The 16,051-nt window shown below is 39.4% G+C and overlaps 1 protein-coding gene across 1 annotated transcript in view; it reads left to right on the forward strand.

The window, feature by feature from the left end:
* The window catches only part of Cenpi (centromere protein I), a 60,056-nt gene that overhangs the window by 3,878 nt on the left and 40,127 nt on the right, over nucleotides 1-16,051 (forward strand). The window contains exons 4-9 of the mRNA XM_052735569.1: nucleotides 963-1,100; nucleotides 3,468-3,586; nucleotides 3,878-3,985; nucleotides 12,500-12,548; nucleotides 12,836-12,882; nucleotides 15,663-15,752. Coding sequence (XP_052591529.1) covers nucleotides 963-1,100; nucleotides 3,468-3,586; nucleotides 3,878-3,985; nucleotides 12,500-12,548; nucleotides 12,836-12,882; nucleotides 15,663-15,752 — 551 coding nt within the window. The remainder of the gene's footprint in view (nucleotides 1-962; nucleotides 1,101-3,467; nucleotides 3,587-3,877; nucleotides 3,986-12,499; nucleotides 12,549-12,835; nucleotides 12,883-15,662; nucleotides 15,753-16,051) is intronic.

The raw sequence follows: 16,051 nt of genomic DNA on the forward strand, positions 1-16,051 counted from the left end.
TAAGATGTTTTTAAAGGGAAGATGTTTTGGTTTATTCAAATTTTTATCTAATAGTCATTTATCATTTATTGAGAATTTACCATATGACTATATATATATATATATATATATATATATATATATATATATATATATATTATATAATATACTGTAGACAAAACATCTTCCCGGCATAGTGATTGGCAGACACTGTGATTGCCTCAGAATCTTTTAAAATATACTAATACTTCTCATCTAATCTTAGACATCGAATTTTGTTGGTATGGGATGTAACCTGGCACTGTGACTTTAATGGCTTCTAGGTAGGCTGAGGAGATGGCCCAGTTGAAGAAGTACTTGCTTTGCAAGTAAAAGGACCTGAGTTCAAATTACCAGTATGCATGTAAAAATCATGGCATGGTGTATGTGCTTGTAATGCCAGCACTGGGATGGCAGAGATAGGAGACTCCTTGTAGCTTACTGGTCAGATAGTCTAGCCAAGTTGGTGAGCTCCAAGTTCAGTGAGCAGCTTTGTCTCAAAAAAAAAGTGGTGAGTGATAGAGGAAGATCCCTAGCATCAACCTCTGTCCTCCAAACACATACTTATACATGGCTCAGGAATAGGTGCACACATACACTCATGTATATACACAAAGGTTTCTAGGTAATTCATTGCACTTTAGAGTTTGGGAATTGTCCTAATATTGAAAGAGGTTTTAATTTAAGTTCAATGTTTTATATATGTGTACATATACTTGTCAGGGCATGATGGAAGTTTTCTTCACTGAAGATTCTATTGTTGCTAAGTATTGAGTAATAAAGGCTCTGAAGGTGTTTTGTTTGTTTTATTTTTTTGTTTTATAAAAGGGAGACATTTATTGCATAAATCTATTCCTTTCATAAGTCCCTGGGTTGTAATTGTTGAGGATGAGCACTGAAAGAATTTCTATGGTCTTATTGTTTAATATTGTTTCTTTTTCCAGGTCCCAAGAAAGCTTCACTGAATAAAGATAAGGTCTTGGAAAAACACTTGAAAACTGTGGAAAATGTGGCTTGGAAAAATGGCTTAGCTCCAGAAGCAATTGATATTTTATTAAATGTGGCACTCAGTGGCAAGTTTGGTATGTTGACCTGATACGTTTGTCATCAGTTTCCTAGTAGTTTTGCCTTTTAGGCAGTTTTTTTTTGTTTTTTATTTGTTTTGTCTTTTTCTTTCCAAAGGAAATGTACTGTGTCTTTTTTTATTGAAAATAATCTTTATACAGTATATTCTGACCATGATTTCCCCTCCTTCATCTTTCATCCCCACCTCCCCACCCATCCCACTCCACGCCTTCTTTCTCACTCTCTTTAGAAAACAAACAGACAAATAAACAAGCCAGAATAGAACAAAACATACAGGCAGAGAAACCCAAAGGAAAAACATAAGAAACACATACACACGCAGAGACACAGTAAGATAGTTGAAGTTGACTTGGAATTTGCTAAGTAGACTAGGCTGGTCTTGAATTGGCTTTGATCCTCCTGGGAATACAGATATGTACCACCACACTCAGACTTTTTTTTTTAAAGATTTATTTATTTATTTTGTTTTATGTGTAGGAGTGTTTTTGCTTGCATGTATGTATCTGACAAGTTCCTATTTATACTGTCTTCATTCCAGTATCTCTGATCCTGGCAGTCAAGAAGCTTTTCTCTTTTACGTTTCCTGTCCTAAGTTCATTGGTTAGGGTTAGAGGTAGGAGAGAGGCTGAGAAATACCACCTGATCAGTGTTCTTTTTGCTTGTACCTTTTTCTCATCCTTGTTTAGACATTCAGGATAGCTTATCTTCATTTTAATGTGTATGGGCTAACAAGCTGACTCCTCAGACCTGCCTGCAAGCCTGAGGACTTGAGTTCAGTCCCTGGAACCCACACAGTAGAAGGAGAGAGCCAGTTCCCACTCTCCCACCAGTTATCCTCTGACCTCCACACTTAGAGATCTACCTGCCTCTGCCTCCCAAGTTCTGGGAATAGTGGCATGAGTCACCATGCCCAGCCCTTTAAGAAAAAATTTTTTTTAAATATTTCTTTATTTTATGTGCATTGGTATATGTCTGTGTGAGGGTGCCAGACTCCCTGGAACTGGAGCCACAGACAGTTGTGAGCTGTCATGTGGGTGCTGGGAATTGAACCCGGGTCCTCTGGAAGAGCAACCAGTGCTCTTACCCTCTGCCATCTCCCCAGTCCGAAAAAAATTTTTTTTGAGGCAGAGTTTCTCTGTGTATCTTTAGCTGTCTGGAAACCAGCTCTATACACCAGACTGGCCTTGAACTCACAGAAATCACCTGCCTCTGCCTCCTCTAAGTGCTGGGATTAATGGCATGTGCCACCAGACCCAGTCCCTTAACTTCCTTTTTATAATAGATGTACTTGGGTCAAATAATTTGATTTAGGAGCTGGGGAGATGGCTCAGTTGGCAAAGTACTTGCCATGCAAGAATGAGAACCTGAGTTTGAATTTCCATTACTCACTTAAAAGCCAAGGGCAAGGGCCTAGACAGATGGCTCAGTGGTTAAGAGCACTAGCTGCATTCCAGAGGACCTGGGTTCAATTCCTAGTACCTACATGGCACCTCACAGCCTTCTGTAACTCTAGTGCTAGGGATCTAGCACGTTCTTCTGCCTCAGATACACATGTTTTATGCAAACAAAATACCCATGCATAGATAGAAAGAAAGAAAGAAAGCAGCAAGCCAGGGACAGAGGCATGTACCTGTAATCCCAGCACTGAGGAGATGGAGACCACAGGATCCATAGGATTAATCTAGCTGAATCTGTGAGCTTCCGGTTCATTGACAGACTGTGTCTCAAAAAGTAAGTGGTGCTGGAGTGATGATGGCTCAGTGGTTAAGAGCCCTGGCCGCTCTTCCAAAGGACCTGGGTTTAATTCCCAGTACCCACATGACAGTTCGCAACTGTCTGTAACTCCAGTTCTAGGGGATCTGGCATCCTCACACAGACATACATGCAGGCAAAACACCAATGCACATAAAATAAATAAAAGTAAGGTAGATGGGGCTAGAGAGATGGGTCAGTGGTTAAGGCTACTCTTCCAGAGGACCCAGGTTTGATTCCTAGCACTCAGTGGCAGCTCACAACTGTTTCTAACTCCAGTTCCAGGGTATCCAGTGCCCTATTCTGACCTCAGTAGAACCTGCATGCACGTGGTACACAGGCATATATGCAGGGAAAATACCCATACATATAAAATAATAACAAAAATAATTTTTAAAAAGTAAGGTGGAGAACAATTCAGGAAGACACTTAACATCCAACTTTGGCCTCTACACAGATACATATTTCATGTACACATATCTACACTCACATGGACATGTACACACACAAAATAATTTGCTTTTTAGTTTGTTTTAGAGAGTTATGACCATAGTAAAGGAACAATTGAGACACTGAAATTCAGTTTAATTTAGAGTTGGTCTGCTTTCCAGGGAATGCTATAAACACACGGATATTAAAGTGCATGATTCCAGAAACTCTCATATCAGAAGATTCTGTGGTTAAGGCGGTATCCTGGCTCTGTGTTGGCAAGTGTTCTAGTAATACCAAGGTAATCTTTTTTTAGATACTTTGATGATAAGTCCTTCAGAACCCACTTAAGGGCTAGCAAAGAAGAGCCACTTCTGGAGTAATGGCAGTGGCCTTTTGTTGCATAACCTGTGGTTTCAGAACAATATAGCTTGATAAAAGGACCCTGTTCAAACAGAAACTTTTACTAAGAAATAAAAATCTATTATCTTACTTGGTGCTAGAAGCTTTTAAAGTAGCACTGAGGAGAGATTAAAGCTCTTCTGCAACAATTAGTTATGTTCTCTAAAGGCAGTATTTTCTCTGTCAACAGGTACTTTTTTATCGTTGGTTGGTTGCGATGTTTGACTTTATTGATCATAAGAAGCAAATTAATTTGCTCTATGGCTTCTTTTTTGCTTCATTGCAAGATGATGCTCTGGTAAGTAAACACTGAACAGCATTGAGCTTTAGTCAAATACTATTTTTCTGTTTATTGCTATGCCCCCTAACGTATGTTCCATACTTATTTTAAGATGTACCAAGAACACAGAAAGTAGAAAGAATTACACAGCAGAGATCTTTGCTGCGCTTTCTCACAGATTAACCAATCTGTGGTATTTGCTATATATCTTCTTTTAACGAAATAATGGTACAGATAGAGTTTTGTTGATGGAGCTCGGTGATTGCCATTTTCCCTTTTAAACCATGTCAGCAGAGTCCTTTGGGTGACTTACTCTGAATTTTCTTGACATTGCAAAAACTACATCAGAACCCACAAGAAGGAGAACATAACATTTCACAAGTTGCAAATGGACTGATTTTTGATTAAATAGCATAATTATTCCTATTAAAAATATCAGTAATGCCAAGAAGTCAATCTACTAGCCATCTAGAGGATTTTCAAGGACAGTTTATAGACCATGTAAGGCACATACCTAACTGAATTCCTCTTGGCTTTAGGAATGGAATTCATGCATTGATTTTTTTTTTTTTTTTTTTTTTTTTTTTTTTTTTTTTTTTTTTTGGTTTTTCGAGACAGAGTTTCTCTGTGTAGCTTTGCGCCTTTCCTGGAACTCGCTTTGGAGACCAGGCTGGCCTCGAACTCACAGAGATCCGCCTGGCTCTGCCTCCCGAGTGCTGGGATTAAAGGCGTGCGCCACCACCGCCCGGCTTCATGCATTGATTTTATTTATTAAAGTTCATGCTGCATCCTGTTTTTTGCCTTGTACTAGGTAGGAATGAATTTATTTTCATTAAATATTTACTTATTTTATGTGTATGAATGTTTTGCTCACATGTATGTCTGTGTTCTGCCTGTAGGCTTGGTGCCCATAGTGTTCAGAAGAGTGTGTTGGATCCCCTGGAACTAGGGTTAATACACAGTTGTGAGCTGCCTTGTGGGTACTGGGAATTGAACCTGTGCCCTCTGCAAGAGCAACAAGTGGTCTTAACCACTGAGCCATCTCTCCAACCCCTAGGCTAAAAATTTAGCTTTCTGTAGTTCAATAATGTAAAAATGTAGCAAGGGAATTAAATCACATGAAGGTAACAACTCAAGAATTGAATTATGAGGATAGAGAGATGGCTCAGTGGCTAAGAGCAGTGGCTGCTCTTTCAGGGGGCGTGGATTCAATTAGACAGCGGATCAAAACCAGTTTCAAGGGCTCATATGCCCTCTTCTGGCCTCTGCAGGGCACTGCACACATGTGCTACATAGACAAACAATGTAGACAGAACATCCTACACATTTTAAAAAAAGAGTTCAGTTATGAAAGACAGCAAAATAATAACAAACATTGTAACTACTCTGCTGTATTTTAGACTGAAACCCTGCAAATCAGAGTGATTAGTAAAATCATTATAAAAGATGTAAGCATTGAGCTGGGCCTTGGGAGGAGGAATTGGATTTGGGATTTTGTTTTGTTTTGGTTTGTTTTTGAGACAGTCTCACTATGAAGCTCTGGCTGGCTTGGAACTTGCTATGTAGATCAGGCTGGTTTTGAGTTTAGAGATCTTCCTGCTTCTACCTGCCTAGTACTGGTGTGCCACCATGCTCTTTGGTTCAGGGATTTGACAGGAGGAAATAATATTTGTTATGAGGCAAAGGTTTGAGATATGTAAATTGTTTTTTTAGGAGACTTTACATACAGACCAGCCTGACTTAATTGAAGTTGGTATTTAGGTGAAAGTAGTTGGTAAGACTGAGAAACATGGGTTGAGAATAGATTGTAGAGGTTATTTATTTGATTAGAAGTTGAAGTTAAAGTTATTTGTTTATTTTGAGACAGGGTCTTACTATGTAGCTTTGGCGGGCCTGGAGCTCTATGTGGAACAGGTTATCCTAGAACTTACAGAGATCTACCTGCTTCTGTGTTGGGAACAGTAGGATTAAGGTGTGCTCCACTACAACCAGCCTGAACTTTATTTATTCAGTAAGATAATCACTGAAACGTTTTAAACACAGTATGTTGAAAGCAGCTCTATAGGGATTGTATCTAGTAGTGCCAAATAGTATGATTTAGGAGAAAGACTAGAGGCAGGATGAACCCCAGTGACACACCTCTTCCAACAAGACCACACCTTCTAATCTTTCCTAAACAGTCCCAACAACTGGGACCAAGCATTCAAATATATGAGCCATGGGGGTCATTCCCATTCAAACTGCCACTCTTCTCTAGCTTTCACATACACAGAAATCAGGTATTATTCTTATCTTGTGTTTTATTTAGAGTTTCTGTTGCTGCAACGAAATATCATGACCAAAAAGCAACTTGTAGAGCAAAGGGTTTATTCCATATTATGGCTCATCATTGGAGGAAGTCAGGATAGGAACTCAAACAGGGCAAGAATCTGGAGGCAGGAGCTGATGAAGAGACCATGGAGGAATCCTCCATATTAGCTTGCTCAGCCTGCTTTCTTTTTTTTTTTTTTTTTTTTTTTTTTTTTTTTTTTTTTTTTTTTTTTTTTTTTTTTTGGTTTTTCGAGACAGGGTTTCTCTGTGTAGCTTTGCGACTTTCCTGGATCTCGCTCTGTAGACCCGGCTGGCCTCGAACTCACAAAGATCCGCCTTCCTCTGCCTCTCAAGTGCTGGTATTAAAGGTGTGCGCCACCACCGCCTGGCGAGGTTAAAATCTTTTGGGGGAAACTCTTTTAAAAGGTCTTTTTCTGGATCTGGTTCTTGAAAATTGATTTTTCTACATGTATTATGAAGTTAAAATCTCATGATACCACAGTATTCTTTTGGCTCCTTGCTTGTGTTATTGAATTGGTCCAATTGTAATTTATTTTCTTTTTCTTCTGGTGTTTTACCCTGAACTTTGTTAGTTTGTTCCTTTTTTTCAGTGCTGGGGTCAAACTCAGAGCCTTACACCCCTTCCATGCTAGGTAAGTGCTCTACTGAGTCATACACCTTACCTCTTCTGGCTGCTTAAAAAAAACCACAGTTTTATTGATATATAATTTAAATACCATGCAGTTCACTTATTTATACAATTCAAGCATGGTATGATGGCATATGCCTGTATTCTCAGTCCTTAGGTGGTTAAGACAGGGGGGTTGTGAATTTGAGGCCAGCATGGTGGTTTGCATGAGAATGGCCCTCATAGGTTCATATATTTAAATACTTGGCTCCCAGTTGGTGGAGTTGTTTGGGAAGGATTAGGAGATATGTCACTGGGGTGGGCTTTGAGACTTCAAAGGCCCATGCCATTCCTAATTAGCTCGCTCTCTCTCTCTCTCTCTCTCTCTCTCTCTCTCTCTCTCTCTCTCTCTCTCTCTCTCTGCCTCATGGTTCTGTCTCTGTCTCTGTGCCATGCCTCTTGCCTTGCTCCCTGCCATCATGGTCATGGCTAACCCTTTGGAACCGTGAGCCATAAATAAACACTTCCTTCTCTAAGTTGCCTTGGTCATGGTGTCTTATCACAACAACAGAAATTAAGACAGCTAACAAAATCATGATTTAAAAATACTCAGAACTTGCAAGATAATGCATATAACTCGTTTTTTGTGTAGTCATAGATAAATGCATTCATCAGCATAGTCAATTTTAGAACATGTTCATTACTTAATTTTCTGTAAAAATTAAAGAAACCATATAATATGTGATCTTTATAACTGGCTTGTTTTAATTTTATTAAGATTTATTTTGTCATATGTATTTATGTGTATGTCTGTGTGAATGAATACTATGTATGTGTGGAAGCCCTCAAAGGGTGTTGGCTCTCCTGGGGCTGCAGTTATAGAAAGTGTGAGTTGCTTGGTATGGATGCTGAGACTTGAACTTGGGTCCTCTGGAAGAGCAAGAAGTGCCTTGAACCACTGAACCATTTCTCCAGCCCCCCCCCCCCCCCCAACAGGGTTTCTTTGTGTAACAGCCCTGGCTATCCTGGAACTCACTCTGTAGACCAGGCTGGCCTTGAACTCACAGAGATCCGCCTGCCTCTGCCTCCCAAGTGCTGAGATTAAAGGCGTGCGCCACCCCCGCCTAACTTCTTCAGCCTCCTTTTTAAATGAAGTGCTTTCTCTTATTACTTTAAAAGCTACATTCTTGTTTAGTGTGTGTATACATGTGGAAATTGGAGGACAACTTGGGGGAGTTGATTCACTACTTCCATCGTGTGGCTCCTGGGGACTGCACTCTTCTTGTCAGGCTTGGCAACAGGTAACTTTACCTGCTGAGCTGTTTTGCTTGACCATGACTGGCTTTTTTTTTTTTTTTGGTTTTTTTCGAGACAGGGTTTCTCTGTGTAGCTTTGCGCCTTTCCTGGAATTCGCTTTGGAGACCAGGCTGGCCTCGAACTCACAGAGATCCGCCTGGCTCTGCCTCCCGAGTGCTGGGATTAAAGGCGTGCGCCACCACCGCCCGGCTATGACTGGCTTTTTAAAATGAGTGCAATGTTTCTATGGTTTTTTAAAACAGATTATTTAATTATTTTATGTGTATGAGTGTTTTGTCTGCACTTATGTATATGCATCATATGTGTGCCTAGTGCCCTTGGAGGTCAGAAGAGGGCCTTAGGTCTCCTGTGCTGGAGTTACAGACAGTTGTGAGCCGCCATGTGGGTGGTAGAAATCAAACCCAGGTCCTCTGCAAGAGCAACAAGCAGTCTTAACTACTGAGGCAACTCCCCAGCCCCTCTAAGTTTTTTTTTCTTTTTTAAAGATTTATTTATTTATTTATTATGCATACAGTGTTCTGCCTGCATGTATTCTTACAGGTCAGAAGAGGGCACCAGATCTCATTACAGATGGTTGTGAGCCATCATGTGGTTGCTGGGAATTGAACTCAGGACCTTTGGAAGAACAGCCACTGCTCTTAACCTCTGAGTCATCTCTCCAGCCCCTAAAGTTTTTTTTTTTCTAAGTAAATACATTTGTGTAAATATCACCCAGCTCAACAAACAGGGGAAAGGCGCTAAGGTTTTTTCTTTTTTAGAAAATTATACTGGGTTTATTATGCATATGTGTGAGTGTGGGTGTGTACCTAACCTGGTGAGCAGCTGAATGTCAGGGAACAACTTTCAGGACTTGGTTTTCTCCTTCCACTGTGGTTCCAGAGATGAAACTCAGGCCATCAGGCTGGAGCAACAAATGCTTTTCACCCACTGAGCCCTCTCACCAGCCCCATTTTCTGTTTTTTTGTTTGTTTGTTTGAGACAGAGTATCCTGTATAGTACAGGATAACCTTGAATTTGCTATCTTTCTGCCTTCTCAGTACTGGGATTATAGGTGTGAGTCACCATCGCTAGCAGCAGGATTTAGCATTTAAAAGTAATATTTTTAAAAAGTCGTTTTCATGGAATTTGATAGGATTCTGACTCTATAGTGACTCAGATGTGGCAGTTAAATATTTGCCTTCAATGCAACTCTAATGTTTGAGCTGCATATGGAGTTTTCCTTTCTAGATGTGATTAAAGGAGAATGTCAGATTCCCCATAATACTGGCTGAAGCCTCAGGCCAGCAATTGTGTGGTGCACATTTTGTATTCAACATGATGAATAGTGTTGCTAATGGTTCATATCCTAGGGGTGTGAGGTAATGAATTTGTACCGAAATCTAAATTCTTTCATCTTAAAATTATACTTAGAGTCCATCTGAATCCATTTCTAAGTGCAGAAAAAGCAGTATAGAATTTGCTATACTTCAGACTATAGCGTAATGACAACTAATATGCCAGTTTGTTTAAAGAGTACCATTGTGTTGCTTTTTAAAGAAATTCATGTATTTATTATTTGTGTGCATGTGTGTGTATATGCATGCATATGGGTGAGTATGATTTATGTGTGTGAGTGTGGATGTGCACTTAGCACAGTGAACATATGAAGATTGGGGGTCTGGGAATTGGTCCGTACCTTCTACTGTTAGGTCCAGGGATCAAACTCAGGCCATCAGGTTTGCACAGCATGAACTTTTATCTGCTAGGCCTTTTTGCCAGCTCTGTTGCTTCTCTATTTCCATTAAATAGTTGACTTCTTTTCTTTTTTGAGACAGGATCTCATTATGTAGCTCTGGCTGTCCTGGATCTCACTCTGTAGACCAGGCTGGCCTTGAACTCACAGAGATCTGCCTGCCTCTGCCTCCCAAGTGCTGAAATTAAAGTTGTAAACCACCATGCCTGGCTATAATTGGCTTTTTCATTTTTGATCATTGAGAGCAAGTTTGGAAAAACTTTTCTTAAAGGCCCATAAGTAACTATTTTACATGTGAGGGCCATACTATCTCAGTCACAACTGGTGTAGTTTCAAAGTAACTGTAGACAATACATAAGTGAATGGGAGTGGCCTGCATGCATCATCCATCCATCCATCCATCCATCCATCCATCCATCCATCCATCCATCCGTCTGTCTGAGACAAGGTCTCATGTATCTCAGACTGGCCTCCTACTCGCTATGTAGCTGAAGAAGATCTTAAACTTCTGATCCTCCTGTTTCTACCACCAGAGTGCTGGGATTACAGATCTAGACCACCAAATCTGTATTTAAAACCAGGGCTTTGTGCATGCTAGGCAAACCCTTTACCAAGTGAACTACATCTTCAGCAAATGGACACTAAAAATGAAGATTGATCTCAATAATTTAATAAAAATGTATTGAGTGGGTTCATTGCCAGACTGTAGACCAAGTTGTTACTTAAATTATGGTATATTTGGCAGGAGTTTGAACTCAGAGACAGAGCATTTACTCAACATGTGTAGAGTCCTGTGCATAAAAAATTATATCTACCCAATGGAAAATGAGATATCACTGAAAATGATATTTTGAATAATAAGCAGTAGAATAAAATGCTTTAAAGTGGGGAAATGTGTATTTGTGTGCACCTGGTTGTGTATATGTGCACTGTGTGCATACAGGAGTCCAAGGAAGTCAGAGTAGGCATTGGATGCCCTGGAACTGAAGGGACAGATGATTGGGAGCCACTCTGTTGTGTGCTGGGAATCCAACTGCTGTCCTTTGGAAGAACAAATGCTCTTAGCCTCTGAGCCATCACTCCAGCCCTGAGGATAAAAGTTTTAATTTTGTATCTTAGTAAATATGAACTCTAGTACTAAAAGGAACATATAATTAAAAAAATTTTTTTTGAAAATTTTCATTGTATCTGTGTATTGTACATGGTGCTGTGTCACATAAATATATATTACATATATATTTATTACATATATTTTACATATATTACACATGTATATTTATTAATATATCATATTAATTATATATAGATATTATATATTACAAATATATATTACATATTGAACATGTTCCCCCATACTTTCCTACCTTGCCTTTTATTCACCCTCCCTCTCATTAATCAATTTGCTTTGGTTCCTCTAGACATTTTTGCTTCTGCTTTCAAGTCATATATATGTATATGATTTTATGTATCTATGTAAAAATCTATGAACCACACATGAGAGAAAACATAGTATCATCTTTCCAAGACTGACTTAATTCTCTCAAATATCTCCTGTCCATCTATTTTCCTGCAAGTAACATGATGCTATTTTCCTTTATGACTGAAAAATTCCATTGTGTATAAATACCACATATTCTTTTTCCAAGGAAAATTTTGTCAAGATTTTGTTCAAAATTGTCCATGTTGTTTTTATATTTTAAAACAAAACTATTGGGCTGGAGGGATGACTCAGCAGTTAAGAGCATTTGTTGCTCTTGTGGAGGACCTAGATTTAGTTCCCAACACCCACAAGATGGCTCACAGCTATCTATAACTCCAGTTCCAGAGGATCCAGTGCCCTCTTCTGGTCTCCATGGACACCAGGTGGGCATGTGGTGCATATACATACATGCATGCAAGCAGTCATACATATTAAACATAGATCTTCAAAAATTAAATAAAGGGCCAACAAAAATTTTTACTCATCTTGTTGCCATTTGAAGCTATTTTCCAAAACATCACTGTCACATACAGGTTTAAGCATGCCTAGTCTGAAAATCTGAAATTGAAAGCATTCAACAATTCAAAATCTGGTCTCACAAGTGTGCACATGCAGGGATGCGGGTACTTGTACACATATGTGAGCATATACCTCACAAAAACAAAAAGTGGAAAATTCCTTGCTTTATGAAACAAGCCATAGTCAGAACACAGACACATTAAAATCATTGTTAAATTTACCTCCAAGCTGTCTGTATCGGGTATATGTAAATCACCAGTGAATTTTGTGTCATGTGTCATCCTATAGCTTTTTCATTAAGTGCATGGAAATAGCTCGGGTCGAATAGTCACTTCTGGTGGCAAGTATTTTTGATAAGGAATACTCAGCCTATCGTGTAATAAGAGAATGCTTTGTAAAACTATTGTTCAGTAAAGCCCTAGTCGTCTTAGGTAGCATATGATTGCCAGTTGAGGAAGATACGGTGTTATTTTGTTCAGATAACATTGAGTGTATTTTGGTTAATAACACTGTCATTTTTCTTATTTATTTTTTATGTTTTAACAGTGCCCGCATGTTTGCCATTTGTTGTATTTACTGACTAAAAAAGAGAATGGTAAGTATTTCGTTCCGGTCATGTTACGTATACTCTATAGACTCAGCAGTGCTTTGGTCCTTTATAAACTTAAATAACTATTAGCACTATTTATATGACCACTCTCACTTTCTAAACATTGTTTTTTTAGTACTTTTATCTAAGAGCATCTGCATAGTGGCTTAAGTAAAGAGGTATTTATATTTTTAATGTGTTATAAGAAATTATAAGAATTACATGGTCACTAAGTATAACTGACTTCTTTTGCTGAAGCAAATGCTTAGAACCTCTTTTTTTCTATTTTCTAGTCAAACCATTTCGCGTGAGAAAATTGCTTGATCTTCAGGCCAAAATGGTGAGTGTAGAAAATACCTTAGCGTATCCAGTTGCACTTTGAGCTAGGTATTGAGCTAGGCTTTGGAGATACAAAGCTAAGTGAGTCTTAGCTTAAAGGAACTTACTTTCTGAGAACTCAGTCACCAAAACAGAAAATCAAAGCTGCTGAAGGTATAGATTAGTGGTAGAGTACTTGCCTAGTATGCATGAGGCCTTGGATCAATCTCCGGTACAATATGTTCATTTTTTTTTTCCGAGACAGGATTTCTTCGTGTAGTTTTGGTACCTGTCCTGGCTCTCGTGCTGTAGACCAGGCTGGCCTCGAACTCTCAGAGATCCACCTGGCTCTGCCTGCTGAGTGCTGGGATTAAAGGCATGCACCACTGCCGCCTGGCCCAATATATTCATTTTTAACCAAAAGATAAGTTGTCAGCCATACAATAAGTCCTAAAGGTGTCTGCAATAATATGTGTTGTTTAAAAAAAAATGGTGTATGTACAATTTACTGTGTGTGCGTGTGCACGTGTGCATGTGAGTGTGTGTGTGTTGCTACAGACTGAACCCATGACTTTACACATGCTAGGCAAGAACTTTACCACTGAGACAATCCCCAGACTCCAAAGTTAGGATTTATGTGTATGCACTTGTTTACAAGGGTGCACATGTACATACGAGTATACAGGGAGGCCAGAGAGCAATCTTGAATGTCATTCCTCAGGAGCTATCCACCACATTATCTATCTATCTATCTATCTGTCTGTCTGTCTGTCTGTCTACCTACCTACCTACTGTGTGTGTATGAATCTTCTCTCTCTCTCTCTCTCTCTCTCTCTCTCTCTCTCTCTCTCTCTCTCTCTCTCTCTCTCTCACACACACACACACACACACACACACACACACACACACACACTGTGTGTGTTTTATAGATGTGTGAGTGAGCATGTGCCATGATGTGCTTATGGGGATCAGGACAACTTGCCAAAGTTGGTTTTCTCCTTCCACCATTCAGATCTAAAGGAGTGAACTCATGTCATTAAGACTGGCTCTAGTTGTCTTTACCTGTTGAGCCATTTTATCAGTCCCTATGCACCTTTTGTTTTGAGACAGGGCATCTCACTAGTCTGAACTTGCCAAGTACACTAGGCAAGTGAATGGCAAGTGAACCCCGGGATCCAGCTGTCTCTGCCTAACATATACACCCACAAACATGTAACACCACACATGACTTTTTAAAACTTGGGTTCTGGGGATGAAACTCAGGTCTCCATGCTGGCCAGGCATGTTCTTTGTTGACAGCTGTTTTCTCAGTTCTGAGTTGGTATTTTTGAAGACTTACTGTGGTTGTGTCCAGCTGCTTGACTGTTGTATACCACTAGAGAGGGCAGCTGTGAAGATGGAACAATCAACGACAGCAAGTATATGAAAACGGGTTAAGTGCATACCGCAAGCTTCATTGGCCTTCTTAATGACTTTTGCAGGATTTATGATGACCAAGTGTTCCTGTTAAATTAGCATTTCCTCTTTTCTGTTTTCTTGACTTCACTCTTGGTCTTAACTCCTTGATATTTAATTCGAAGATGAGTATACTTTATTCATTTACTTTTTTTTGGGACTATGTAGCCCTGGCTGTCTTCGAACTTGCTATGTAGACCATGCTGGCTTCCAACTCACAGAGATCTGCCTTCCCTGCTTCCCCTTCCCGAGTGCTGGGATTAAAGGCGTGTGCCACCACACCCTGGCTGCTATTTTTATTTTTTAAAGATTTATTTGTTTTATATTTATGGGTATTTTGCCTGCATGTGTGTATGTGCATCACATGTGTACATTGCCCGAATGGTCCATAAGAGGGTGTCAGAACTCATAGAAGTGGAGTTATAAATACTGTGATCTGCCATGTGGGTGCTGAGAATGGAGCCTGGGTCCTTTGCAAGAGTATCTGGTGATCTGAAGAGCTAAGCTATCTCTCTAGCCCTAAAGAGTAATAAACACTGAAGCTTGAGTACATTGCCATTCTGAATAAACCCATGCTGTACTAGCAAGTATGAGTTGTAGGACTAAAATACAGGCAGAAGAATCGAGAAAATACATGGAAGAAGTAAATAAGGTTACAGTCATAAAATAGAAGATTATTCATTGGAGAAGTTTGTTTTAAGATTGTTGATATGAATTATCTGGTTGCTCGTTTTCTACTTTCTTTCCTTTTTCTTTTTCTTTTCTTTTTTTTGAGTTAGGGTTTCTATTGCTGTGACTAAAAATACCTTGGGGAGGAAAGAGTTTATTTCATCTTGCTCAGCCTATTTTCTTATGTACCCTAAGACCACCTGCCCAGGGGTGGCCCCACTCACAATGGGTTGGGCCCTCGAATATCAGTCATCAATTGACAGTTCTATAGGACAATCCTATGGAGGTATTTTCTCAGAAAAGATTCTTTGTTCCCAAATGACCCTCCCTTGTGTCACACTGACATAAAAGCTAGCCAGCACAGACAGTTTCTTACTATTTAGCCCTATCTGGCCTGGTACTGTCTATGTAGACCAGGCTAGTCCTAAACTCATATAGAGTTCCATTTGTTTCTACTTGTGCTTCCTGGTTGTTGGGATTGAAGGTGTGTGCCACCACATCCAGATGGTTACTCATTTCTATACTTTCTATAGCTTTTTATTGTTCTGACAAACTGTAAAATTAGAGTCTAAAGGTTTAGACTTAGTTTTTTTTTTTTACCACCTTTTGTTTAGTATTAGCTCTTAGTTTGTATTTGATCGCTGATTTGAAAAATGGAAAATTCTTACTTTATTTCAGGGAATGCAGCATCATCTCCAGGCTTTGTTATCGCTATATAAGTTCTTTGCACCTACTTTGATTTCTGTATCTTTGCCTGCAAGGAGGAAGGTAAGGGATTACTGAGAGAGAACTCCTACTGAGATTGAATACATTTTGTTTCCTTTGTTTTGTTTGAGAGAGAGAGTTGTGGTATGGTGGCTGGGGCTAGCCTCCAAGTCATCTCCTTCCTTGGCTTCCCAAATGCTGGGACTACAGGTGTTCACCACAACCCCTAGCAAAGTGTATTATTTTTCATAAAGTTAATTTACAGATTTGGGCTAAAATCTTTCTCAGTTCTCTTGGGAGAAGGTGTATTAGAGATTGGCCCTTTGTGTTGATCCCTTTGATGCATTATAATAGATTCCTGA

Source organism: Peromyscus californicus, unplaced genomic scaffold (genome assembly GCF_007827085.1).
Source record: "Peromyscus californicus insignis strain IS unplaced genomic scaffold, ASM782708v3 Scaffold_10__1_contigs__length_136768540, whole genome shotgun sequence".
Lineage (NCBI taxonomy): Eukaryota > Metazoa > Chordata > Mammalia > Rodentia > Cricetidae > Peromyscus > Peromyscus californicus.